The 12,918-nt window shown below is 48.4% G+C and overlaps 1 protein-coding gene across 1 annotated transcript in view; it reads left to right on the top strand.

The window, feature by feature from the left end:
• MICAL2 (microtubule associated monooxygenase, calponin and LIM domain containing 2) overlaps positions 1-10,296 on the top strand; it is a 120,621-nt gene extending 110,325 nt beyond the window's left edge. The window contains exons 20-24 of the mRNA XM_006885590.1: positions 4,025-4,132; positions 4,967-5,153; positions 6,633-6,721; positions 7,506-7,608; positions 10,256-10,296. Coding sequence (XP_006885652.1) covers positions 4,025-4,132; positions 4,967-5,153; positions 6,633-6,721; positions 7,506-7,608; positions 10,256-10,296 — 528 coding nt within the window. The remainder of the gene's footprint in view (positions 1-4,024; positions 4,133-4,966; positions 5,154-6,632; positions 6,722-7,505; positions 7,609-10,255) is intronic.
• Positions 10,297-12,918: the final 2,622 nt, after the last annotated feature.

Genomic DNA, 12,918 nt, shown 5'->3' with positions numbered 1-12,918 from the left:
CACTGTCTCTGACACTCCCATCCCGATTACCCCAGTCACTGAATCAATCCACCTCATAGAGGGCCTTCCCCTCCTGCGCTGTCCCTCCACCCTTCCAAGCATGATGTCCCTCTCCAAAGACGTGTCTCTCCTTACAACATGTCCAAAGTATGTCAGACGAAGCCTCGGAATCCTTGCCTCCATGAAGCAGCCTGGTTTAACCCTCTCCAGGATGAATGTTTGTTTTCCTAGCAGTCCATGGTACTCTCAATACTCTCTCCAGCACCACAGCTCAAAGGCATCAATTCTCCTTCTATCCTCCTTAGTCACTGTCCAACTCTCTGATGCATAACAAGTTATAGCAATGACCATGGTCTGTTTCAGATGCACCTTAGACTCCAGAGAGACACCATTGCTCTTCAGTACTTTGGAGAGGTCCCCAACAGCAGACTTTCCCATGGCAATATGTCTTTTCATTTCTTGGCTACTGGTGCCGAGAGTGTTGACTGTGGAGCCATGCAAACTAAAGCTGTGAACAATCTCAATCTCTTCACCATCCACCCTGATGCTGCCAATTGGTCCAGTGGTGAGAATATTTGTCTTCTTGACATTGAGCCTCAATCCATATTCGAGGCTGCAGTCCTTGACCATCTGCAGCAAGCGCTTCAGGTCCTCCTCAGTTTCAGCAAGCAGGGTTGTACCATGATAGTTTAATTACTTTTTAAAAATTAATTTTAAAAAATCTAGTCAGTCAACAGAGCAGAGGTCTCCAGAAGCCCAACTAGGCACATTCTCAAGCTTCTGGGGTCGGTATCCTGTTGTTGGGAAACAGGGGAGATAACATCTGATACCCAAAGCAGCACAGACCTTTGCATTGGTCTTTGGGATGGGCTTCAGAGACCCACATTGTCCTCTGAGACAAGTTTTCATCACCCAATTTCCTTGTGACCTCTCAGAGAATTCCTAGGCTACCGCCTAGAACCTCCTAGTCCTAGTCCAGTGGTGATTCCGAGATGGTCCCTCAGAGTGGAAAGGGCAGGAGGAGCTCCAATGCTAATTCCTTACTAGTGTACTCCTGTGACTTTTGTTAGTAAAGTTCTGTCTCACCATGGGAACGTGGCAGCACTGGACAGTAGGAGTTCCTTGGCCCATGATGAAAGGTAGGCCACATACAGTTATCCTGGCTGCCCAACCAAGGGCCCTGGACCATGTTCTATGCTGGTACAACAACTAAACAGGCAGCAATTGCACAGACGTGTTTCGGTGACACCCTCAGCAACCTCCCAGCTTCAGTAATTGCTGTCTTTGCCAGACCTGCTCAGAAGCTTGGTGGCACAAAGTGCTTATTCACTAACTGGTTAATAAGGTCTCATTAGAGACCTGTATTTAAAGTCTCAGAGAGTACTGCCTCAATCCCTGCTGACTCAGGAAAAGCAGTAATGGTGTGTATCATGGCACCAGCAGGCCTTTCTAGAAGACCACCTCGGGACAGCTCACACCCTGGGCCAACAGGGACGGCAGCCCAAGAGGCAGGGTGAGCAGAGAAAAGCCTGCTGGCAGAGCCAGGCATGAACCTGGCCTCATCTTTCCTCCTCCTTTTTTCTATTTCCAAACACACCAAGAAGTACTCTACATTCTCCAGGTTGTGCCTGAGAAACCTATGTTGGGGACTTCACAGGGAAGTGGAACATCAGGCAACCAATGATACATTGACCAAAGCCAAAGCCCTTGGGCCTTTCTGGGAAACTGGAGTCAAGTTTCTTAGCATTTGTGATGGTGGTATGAGCTGCTGAGTCGACACCAACTTACAGCAGTCCTGAGCATGGCAAGAATCCTCGTTGCTGCTCCCAGGCTGGACCAGCTTGGACTGGGGTCGGGGAGAGGGCTGGCCAGCCGCAGCTGGGAAGGGGCAGGCTTGGGGAGTCTGGTGGGCTTTGTCTGTGTCTGTGGGGGCAGATCTATCCAGCAGCCTATAGCCACATTTTCTTTGATCTCAAGAGCCACATAGCTGATCTTGTTATTTCTCATGTTGGAGCTATTGGTTTGGTGGATTTTGTTTTAGGGAAATACACTGTGATATATTCTACTATATGGATGAACTTTGAAAAGCCTTATACTAAGTTAAATAAGTCAGCTACAAAAGGACATATATTAAGTGATTTGTTCTATTCTGGGTCCTCTTTTTCTCTCCAACCCACCTGGAATCCCTCGTCCTGCTCATCCTTTGTTAGTGCCTGTGCTTTGCAGGAAGCTGACCAGGTGGCCTGGGGCCTAAGGATGGGAGACATGGCCAGCTTGCTGCTGTTCGCATTGTTGTTCCTGGATTTGCTGCTGTGTATTTGAGGCTTTCTGCTATCAGCTTAGATGTGGCATAGATGTGACCTCCCAAGAACAGTGCTGGGTTTAGATTGAAAGTGTTATATTGCCCACATACAAGTTTCTTTTATTTGTTGTCATGACCACTTTGCCCAGAGGACTTTCAGCATAAATTACTGCTTTCTCTGGCCACGTCTCTCAGAGGTTGGGTGTGGAGAGTGGACAGGAGAGGGAAGTGGTCTTTGATCAGGGGTAGTGTTTATAGACTCCCATACTGTGCATGTTTGCCTCCCTTAGGAAGAGACTGCAACTTGCCTGGGTGGGCTTTCAGAGCTGGTGGGAAAGGGAATAAGTTGACATTTGCTTTAAGGGGTGCAGGTAGGATTTGGCAGTGCTCCCTGTGGTTTTCACTCACCCCTTGACATATAGATGGGGTCCAGGCATTTGACGGTGGGCATCAGCATGCCCTCAGGAGAAAAGGAGGGTAGCGCCCACTCCCCAGGCCCATGGAGGACAGCTGCCTCCCTCACTGTGAGCCAGCCTGACCCTGCACCAACCCTGAACACGTGCAGAGCTGCCTCCTTCTCCCTCCACCTGCCCAGTGCAGGCTGGCCACCACTCCCTTTCCAGGTTCTGCTCTTGTTTGCAAGGTGGTCTGTGGCCCTGAGCTGGAGGGACTCAGAACAGACCTAGGCATTACTCCTCAAAAACATAGGTGGGGAATGCTAAATTTAGGGGAGAGAGGAGGGAAAAGTCACCTTGGCCCTACCCTCTTGATGAGTGCCAGGCAAATACCTACAGCCTCACTCTGGCCTTAACACAAATCCATGAAGAACCGGAGCACAGAAGGCAGAGAGCCTGTGCTGTGTCTCAGCATTTGGACTCAATACAGCTGGGTTCAAACCTCTAAGCCTTGGTTCAGCCACATTGCTTTAAGGAGGACAGATCTGAAGAAATCAACTGAGTTGATTCCAAGTTATGGTAAATTGTTTTCAGAGATAGTTTATTAGGCTTTTCTTCCAAGGCATCTCTGGGTGCCTTTGAACCTCCACCCTTTAGCTTAGTGACAGATCCCTTTACCCACCTGTGCCACAAAGGGTCTCCCTCCGCAGGGACCAGCTGCTGGTTCACCTTCCCATCTGTGAACTCTCGCTTCCTTATTTCTCCCTCTCCTTTGACTTTCTGCCTCTCAGAGTTTTGGAGGACTGTGGTTACACTGTGTGCAATAGAGGATTTTTTCGTAGTTCTCACCTGAGCAACGTGAGCCATTCTGGCCCCGTGAGAGAGGCTGTGTGCCGGCACCCCAGCCAGGGCTCGGGAGACCTGTGTATAGTCCTGAGTCTGATGCTTATTTGTTAAATTATCTGGAGTAGATCCTTCCGTTTGTCCAGGATTCTTTTACCCCACCTGTAAGACAAGAGCTTCCTTGAGCTCCTGAAGGTGTTGTACCCCTACTGGCACAGTTAGGGGTTCAGCCAGGCCACGGGGTTCCATGCCTTCCTTATCTCTGACTCAGAAAAACCCATCACCTGCCTTGGCTGCTTCAGCCCCTCCTGGCACTTTGGGTACTGCTTGCTGTGAGCGTGGAGTCCTCTCCCCCACACCTACTGTGTGTGTGTGTGTGTGTGTGTGTGTGTGTGTGTGTGTGTGTGTGTGTGTGTGTGTTTCTTCTCGGCACTAACTGACTTCTTTCTGTCCTTTCTGTCCTTCTGCCTGCACTCTGGGTTAGCTGACAGTAGGGAGAGTCTCCAGAGGAATAGGGGCTGCAGCTGAAATCCTGGTCAATCTGTACATGAATGATCACAGACCTAAGGCCCAGGCTACCTCTCCAGACCTGGTAAGGGCGTGGGTAGTTCAGCTTGACCCACAGACACCACTGCTGAGGGTGTGAGGGCAACGTAGAGGACATGCATCCTCCGAGGTGCCCTTTCTGATGGGACAAGCAGGGCAAGGAGTCTGACGATGTGCTGGAGAAAAGCAGGTGATAAACTGTTTCCTTAAGATGAACCTCATGCAGGGCCCTGAGGAGCCAGGTGGCGTCTTGAACAAGGCAAAGTATTATCTCTGAAGCCAGGGGTTTTGGAGAACAGCTCTGCACGAGCCTCTAACGTCTGCTGTTCTTTGCCTTCATGATCCAGAAGTAACTAATGGAGGAAGCTCCTTCCTATGAATTCTCTTCTCCGACCCAGGCCACCTGCTGCCAGCACCTGCAAATAGCTGTTGCTTTTACTCTAAGCACCTCCCACAATCAGCCAAGAGAACCCCCACCCCAGCCAGGCGCCCCCTGCTGGCTTTCTGTCTTTGCAGTTCAGGTGGAACAGTTTGATCCCCCTCGCTTTCCTTGCCCTGCTTCTCTCTCAGATGGGAAGGATATAGACGCCAGTTTGAGGGACTGAGTTCCCGGGGGTCCTAGCCTGGGAGACATGTTTTGGGGAGAGTGCCCCCCAGCCCACCTCACTCCAGCTTGTCTGTCCAGGGATGCACCTGTGCTGGGAGCATATATCCCCCCACCTCACCCCCACACCTGGCCCTTACCTCCTCCTGCAGCAAGCTCAGGGTCCACAAGGCCCTCTTGGTTGAGTTTGCAATTTCTAAAGGCCTAAGCCAGCCAAGAATTTGAAAAACAAAGTGTAAGTCTTAACTCATGGCACGTCTCTCCTCACCCCCATAGGACAGTGGGAGAAATAGGTGCCACCCGAACCTCGGAGGCAGCGACACCTGCTACTTCTGTAAGAAGCGCGTGTACGTGATGGAGCGCCAGAGCGCGGAGGGTCACTTCTTCCACCGGGAGTGCTTTCGCTGCAGCGTCTGCGCCACCACCCTGCGTGTGCCCGCCTACGCCTTCGACTGCGATGAAGGTAATCCTAGGGGCCAGGGCAGTACATGGCCTCGGTCACTCGGTCACTCATAGGCCCCGCAATGCCCAGTGATGCTTGTCTGGTGCTGCTGAGGGCAATGGCAAGTCCCTGCTGGAGAGACTGGCCGCTGCCTGAGGTAGACCAGGAGGCAGAAGCGCCTGCGATGCACCACCAAGTACTTTGAAGTACTTTTCCCCACACAGCCACACCACTTCTGTGTGAGAAAACCAAACCTGATGATCTCTGTAATGGCTCAGCCCCTCAGCACGCATTTTATGGTTTAGGAAATGCTGCTGTGTTGGCAGGGAGTAGCTCTGCCAACCCAAAGGCACATGAATCTATTCCACCAGCTGCTCCGGGGGAGAAAGAGAATCATTCATTCTCCTCCAGTGCAATTTACAGCCTCTGAAAACCTGCTGGAGGGTCAGCTATGAGTTGATTCCAGTTCAACAGCACAAAACATGTACTCTAAAAGTGACCCTAATAGTAGCTCCCCCCAGATGAACCTCCTGGTGACAATCATTGCTGAAAGAGGCTTCATTAGGATGAGGTGATTTTCTAGGTTCCAGAACTTGATATTTACATTTGTGTATAGTGAGTGGCAGTGCGGTCTAGTAGTAAGCACATACCTCCAGCTATTACAGGAATGGGGTCAAGTGTGTCAGAGATGGTGAGGTGGGCTCAGGGAAGGGCAAGGTCCAGAGTCATTGTTCATAGTCACTATGAGTCATAGTTGACACATGGCACATTACAACAATCCTCAGCCTTAACGTCTTAGGTTCAAATCCAGACAGTACCATAGAACCTCAGGCAAGTTACTTATCTTCTTGGCCTTTAATTTCCTCATCTGTAAAATGAGAACTATAATAGTATTTATAAGGTGGCAGTGGGGATTGATAAGTCAGTTTATATGATGAGTTTAGAATAGTATTTGGTGTGTAGATCTTTATGTTGTTGCCATTGTTAATCATGATTAACATCATTATTGCTGATACCATAACTATGAACAAGGAGGACTTTTCTAGAGGGAACCCTGTGGTCCCGGAAAGTCATCAGTGATCCAGTGTCCCCACCCTCACCCCTGACGCCCACCTGGGACTGTCCTCATCACTACTGCCCTCTGTGCTCCACCTTCTCCAGCCCCAGGGATCCCAGCAAGGGTGACACTGCTGCTCCAGGCTGCACAGTTGGCTACCTGGCAACTGGCCTCGTGGAGACTTGGCCTCAGTTTGGTTTGAGGATTGTCTGAGGATTTAAGCCCCATCCCAAGAGTCCTCCTGGTCCTGCTGTCGCACCTCAGTGCCATTCTATTAAGACAGGAGACATTAATCATTCCCCAGGTTTGAAAGAGTCCTGGGTTTATCTCCACTATTGACCTTTTCTGATCTAGAGAGAGGTTGCCTCTTGCTTTGGGTCTGCTGTACCTCTGGTTTACAGGGGGAAAACCTTTTGCCTATGTGTGTCTTTCTCTTTTTACAGGCAAATTTTACTGCAAACCTCATTTCATTCACTGTAAAACCAGTAGTAAACAGCGAAAGAGACGCGCAGAGTTGAAGCAACAAAGAGAGGTGAGTTTTATTTCAGAAGAGCTGATGCATCAGGAAAGAGAAGGTTCTCAAGCATCCTCTCCAAGATAAACCTGTTTGTTCTCTTGGCAGTCCATGGTATATTCAATGTTTTTCTCCAGCACCACAACTCAAAGGCATCGATTCTTCTTTTGTGCATCTCTTGACACATAACAAGTAATTGTGAAGACCAGGGCCTGAATCAGATCTCTAGATTGACGTCTTTGCTTCTTAGTACTCTGGAGAGATCCTTGACCATAAATTTTCCCAGTGCAATTCATCTTTTGATTTCCTGACTGCTGGGAAGAATTCTGTAGGAGCATAATTTTCAATGCTCCTTAAATATTCTAGTTATTCATGGTTGATAATCTCTTTAACTATTGCTGTATTGTTAGAACTTTATGGTGTTTAACAATTTCAGCTTATAAATATTCCTTGCAAAAGGCAGCTTTGAACTCCCATCTTTACCTATCTTTGAAATCATTCACTGAGGATATCATTGGAGGTGAAGTTGCTGGGTCAGAAGACATGCAGATTCTATAGGCTTATGAATTCTGTAATCAGTTCATCAGTTCACCCACCGTGAAAGCCGTGACCTTGATCAGCACGCTTTTAGGCAGTGAATGGGAGACTGGGCTTATTTAGTTTTTTGGGGGGGGAGTTAGTGGCAAAACATTGGAATCAGCCAAGTTCGTTCAAGTTTTATTGGCCTAGTTAGCCAACACTGTTGGAGGAATCCTCTCTGACAGTCACAAACTAAATGCCTTCATTTTGGTTTCTTTCTCAGGAGGAGGAGACCTGGAAAGAGCAGGAAGACCTTTGTCGAGAAACTACCACTGAAAGTTCTTGTGCTGCTGTTGCCATTGGCACCCCTGAAGGCAGCCCCCCAGGTATCACCACTTCCTTCTTTAGGAATGTGCTAAGCCAACCTCTCAGGGTGGCCAGGGACCTGCTTGACATTCCCTCGAACCTCTTTAACTGGATGCAGGGCCTCCTGCACCAAGCTGGCACCCATGTCAGGGACAATGCATACAACTACTGCTACACGTACGAGCTCCTGAGCCTCGGGCTGCCCCTCCTCTGGGCCTTCTCTGAGGTCCTGGCCATCATGTACCAGGAGGCTGGGGCTTCCCTCGAGAATATCCTCAACTGCCTGATCCGGTGCTTTCCAGTCAAGTTCCACTGAAGCACTGGGCCTGCCGAGAGCGCCTTGGCCTTTCCAGGCTTGTGAGGGCAGTGTGGGGGCAGGTTTCTAAAGCTCTGGCTTGGAAACCTAGCACATGTCTAGCCAGTTAGCTCAAAGCCAAAGAGATTTACTTTGTCACCTCCACCTGGCCGTGTTACGGTGAGCACTGCTCACAGGACAGAGACCAGGCCGACATGAAGGATGTTTTATATACCCTTGGACTTTTTTTTATACCAAAACGAGCCATATTTCCAGGTTTACATTTCAAGTTTTATCTTTTGATAAGCCAAGAAAAAGTTGGCTGCTTTTTTTTTTCTATGAGTGTCTATTTTTCTAAACACGGGTCAAGATTTACAACTAATATTATATACCCCTTTGACATGACAGTGCATTGTAATAATCACTGTGTACAAAGTTAATGCTTTGGGGGTTTTATTCAAAAGAAAGTGAATGTGCCATCTCTGACAAGTGCCTTTAAATGTATATACCCAAATGTCTCTAGTTAACTGCAGGCAAATTCGCAACATCAAAGCTTAGTAATGTTAGGGGAAAAGAAGAGAAGGGCAGAGCAGAATAGAATTTATAAAAGCCTGTATTGTCTGTCATCTGGCCTCCCAACAGGAGGAGGAAAGCTTTGCTCCCTTGACTTGATTTGAAATGATAGCTTAAAAAAAATTTTTTTGAATGCCAGATCACAGCCAAATGACATTAGAATGACAGGTTTGAACCAGACTGAAGTGGAGGGGAGCATTCCTTCCCCCTGCGGCTCCTCTTTCCCACTAATGAGCATTGCTATGAAAGCCCATGGGGACTTGATGACCAGTAATGCAACACTAAAGAGCTGTCAGCTGGTGGCATTCACTCGCTGGAACTCTACAGCAGGTCCGCAGTCCTGGCTGCAGGCTAAGCCAAGGCCGCGGGGGGTCTGTAGCAGTCAGGCTGAGCAGGAGGACCAGCCCTCTCCCATTGAATCTTTTGTGACAGGCTACATTTGCTAGCCTTTCAGGGATTGTGGGAAAGTGCGGCTTGCTCAGTGAGCATTGCCATAAACATGCTGGCTGCTGAGCCATTTGGCCTCCGTGAATGTTTAGAGGAACTTCTTCACCCGGCCCTGGAGCTAGGTGGCCTCCAGGGGGCAGCCTCACTGGGTCTTCACTCACAGGGAGGCTGAGAGTTGAAGCTGTTTAGGGACTGGTTCAAAGGAAATATTCCATATTAAGAGCAAAACTAGACATTGGGCCTCCCAGCATTCTTCATGCTGAGTATCTGGGAAAGTTCTCAGCAGCCCCCTCTCCACACTCTCTGGACATGCCCAGCTGAAGGCTACGGTTAAATAGCCAGTACACTGGATAAGAATGACCTTTGTGGTCCTCAGTGTGTCCAGAATTGCCGGGCTCAGAGCAGCTCCTTACAGTAGTGGCTGCCGATGGTCTCCCCTAGCGTTAGTGAGAACCAAGCACAGTGTGCATTTAGAGCTACTGTCGCTCCTAAGAGCCCTCAGATGGCAAGAAAGAGGAGAGCGTTTCCACACTTTGCGGAATTTCTTGGGGGAAACAGTTTGGCTGTGGCCAAGTTGGTGGCAATGATGCCTTTAGCCTCATTAGAACTGTCCGTGGCCCACTGCCTTGCATCGTGGTTTTGCCCAATGTCTCTGGGGTTTTCCTGTTCAATTTGGTCAGGGAAACCATGGTTTCACCTTATGTTGATTACAGAATGTAAATTCTTGGGTTAACACGTGTACTGCTCATCCTGGTTATTGTTAATTGTCGTCAACTTGGGCTGGGCTGCGATGCATTGTAGAATGTTCCATGAAGCCAGAGTTAATATCTCTCAGAATATCATTATGTCCCAGGGGAGACTGGTTCTCATCACTGTAGTGAGATGGGTGTTCCTGTCAGAAATCTGAGATGTTTGAGTGCTCCAAGACCTTGAACCTTCCTGGTAGGTAGCAACAAGGGTGGGTCCCGGGTCCGGGGAAGATCTTCCCTCCATGCCTCTGTTAGCATGTCCAGAAATGGACATGAGACACTAGTTGTAAAATTGAGGCAGAGAGAACCAAGAGGTTCTGAGATTGTGCCCAGCTGAGAGTCGGGGAGAGTGTACTGTCCAGTGTGCAAACTACATGTGTCCCAGCTCACCCAAGATTAGAAGGTGTCACTGCCAGGAAGGTTCATGTCTTCTAAAGAAAGTGGTAACTTATTTGGAGATATTTCCCTTTTTGTTGATGGTTACTTTGTTTTCATCTCCTGTGCCTTCTCATGTTATCAGCTATTTCTCTTTTTTCTCCCAGGCTAAGTTCTCTCTTCTGTCTCTCCCTCTCTCTCTTTCCAACCTTACTCTGTGGCCGTCAGTTCATTTCAGCCTTCCAGTGCTACACCCACTTTTTGGCTGACACACTTCCGCTCTGAGGTGACTGGTTGTCTTTGCTGATTTTCAGAGTGTTGTTAACCCCTGACCCGCCTTCTGCGTCCGCCCCCTGCCGCCCGTGGTACCGGCTGCACTGGCATGGTCATTTTACAACAGGGATGGTGTTCTGCTTGAAAGCTGTTTCTGATTCTCCCTCCCTCTGTATTGGCAACCCCCCTGTCTACACCTCAAGTGCATGGTTGCCTGTCTTCTGTTTCCCTGGGCTGCCTGCATGCTTCCCTGTTGCATTTATGAAGCCTTCTTGGGAGGGTCTCTGCTGTCTGAGTGACATTTCAAAGAGAGGGCTCTGTCACTTTTAAAGGTACACATCAATCTAGAGACCTCTGGAAAACACACATATCCCAGCATCTTCTTAAGTTGGTGCTAACATATAAAGATCACAGATCTAAATCAAAGCCGGTTCTTTTGGGAGGATTTAGAAAAGCAAAGGAAAAATAAATAAGATATTAAGAGGCTTCATCCTAACCTTGCCCTGCACTCTGTGTTTTAACACATACTCACAATTTTTTCTAGCAAAGCCTTTCTCTGCTGCAGACTACAGTTTCTCTAGATCTCACAGTTTTGCTGTGGTCTTTTCTCTGCCTTGATTCGTAAGCCCTAAATAAGGGAAATGCTTTCACTGACCTCATGTCTCTGGCAGTTCGGCCCCAGGCCTGGAGGGGTCCATTTCAATGACCCTGTGGTTCGGCTCCATATTTTGCTGCTGACTCCTTTATCTGGACCAGTAGAACCACCAAAGTGCTCTTAAATAGAAACATACAGGCCTCCCGTACAGTGGAGCCGCTGTGGGCCAGGCCTGCGGGCTCAGGATAAAGTTGGTGTCTGTCCTGCATGCAGCCTCCAGCCATTCTTTCCTGTTGGCCTGGCTGCATCACCTCTGCATGCTTCATCCCTTCCTACCCCAGTAGATTCTGGCCAGTAAGAAGTCATTGTTCTTGTCTTATCTTCTCTTGCAGAATCTCCCTCCCTTTATAGAATGTCAACCAAAGAGTGTCCTCCTCCTCCCCCCTTCACTAGCCTCCCCCATCTCATTGCAACGCATGTGTGTGACCTTTGGGTGTCATTTACAGTGCCACACAAAACTCTGTATTTTGCACACAGCAAACCATGTGTAGCTTTATTTATGGTATTTGATGCTGTAAATGAAAATAAATATGGTTCTTTATAAAGCTCATTGTTTCCTCTCTTCTTTGCCGTGGAAGCTTCTAAAACCGCAAACAGGGATGGGGTTAGGGGATCAGCCTTCCCTAAAATGCTGGCAGAACCTGCACTCGCGGTGACAGGGGGCGCTCTGGGGCTATGCTAGGAACTTTGGAAAAAATATTACCCAGGGGTAATATTTGGAAAATGTTACCTACGCTCCTGGGCCAGGCTTTGGGACCTCTTTCTTGAAAACTCATTGTACTTTTCTGCTGTACATGCTGGGCATAGCTGGGTGAGGGTCAACAGTCTGTAATGACAGCTACTTCCACCCATAACTCTACTCACCCCAAACCGTGGATCTGGAGGAGTGCTTTACTTATGAGCCCTTAAATAACTGGATTCTTAAACAACAAAGTTGCCTTAGAAAATGTCATGCTGGGCCGCTGAGTGAAGGGTGAGAGGTAAGGAGGAGAGGCTCACTGTTTCAGGACACCAATGAGTTTGGCGCCCATGCTTTTCCAGCTGGAAAGCCACTTGAGATCATAAGGGAACCCCCTACCCACCCCACCCCCACACACACACACGACTTAGGTTATACAGTTATGTTGTGAGGACTGCTCGCTGGGCCACTCTGAATACAGCACCCCTGGCAGGCTCCCACCCGCCTCCAAGATGTGCTTAAGAAAAAGATCTGGAGACTCACATGGCTAGTATGCATAGTACCAAAGACATCTGCTTTTCCTGCTTGGAATCTCAACCTCCCCACATCAAGATGCCTGCCATTGTCAAGCCTGATGTGATCACTTGTGAACGTCACAAAGGCCCTTGCTTGAATTTCCAAAGAGGAGGCATTTCTAAGGCCCTGGACACAGCTGCTGACACCTTGAGCTGCCTCAGATCATGACCCAAGGTCTTGCTCTCTTAGACAGATATACTTGTTCCCCTCACAGCAAGGAGAATATTAAGGACTAGAAGTCAAGAGCTGGGTTAAGTAAGTGACCTATTCATTCATTTATTTGACAAGTGTTTGCATAAATGTCCTAACAATTCTAGATCATACCAGTGAGGCTGTGAACCAGAGTCCCTGTACCTCTTTAAATCTCACAGAGTGTCTCTCTCAGTGTGGCTGTACTTAACATGATTTGGTTTTCCCATTCACTCATTTGCCCATTCAGTTGCTGAGTATCTACTCTGAGCTGAGAATACAGCAGGAGGAGACAAAAATCAAGAATTCTGACAGAAACATACCTTAACATGTGCTTCATGAATAACACAAATAAAGGATTCCATCATCACGAATGTTGAGAACGGTTTTATACCAATCTTGCTAGTTCCTCCCAAACTTTGGAGAAGATTCACAAAATTCATAAGTATGTTAAAGCTTCCAAGGACTTTCTGATGAAGCAGCTTCCTTCACTGTGTTCAGGTCAGCTTTGTCAGCTTT

Source organism: Elephantulus edwardii, unplaced genomic scaffold, assembly GCF_000299155.1.
Source record: "Elephantulus edwardii isolate Elephantulus edwardi_28Jun2011 unplaced genomic scaffold, EleEdw1.0 scaffold00044, whole genome shotgun sequence".
In the NCBI taxonomy this organism is placed as follows: Eukaryota; Metazoa; Chordata; class Mammalia; order Macroscelidea; family Macroscelididae; genus Elephantulus; species Elephantulus edwardii.
The sequence above is the reverse complement of the archived record's forward strand: the minus strand, read 5'-3'. Positions and strand labels throughout refer to the sequence as shown.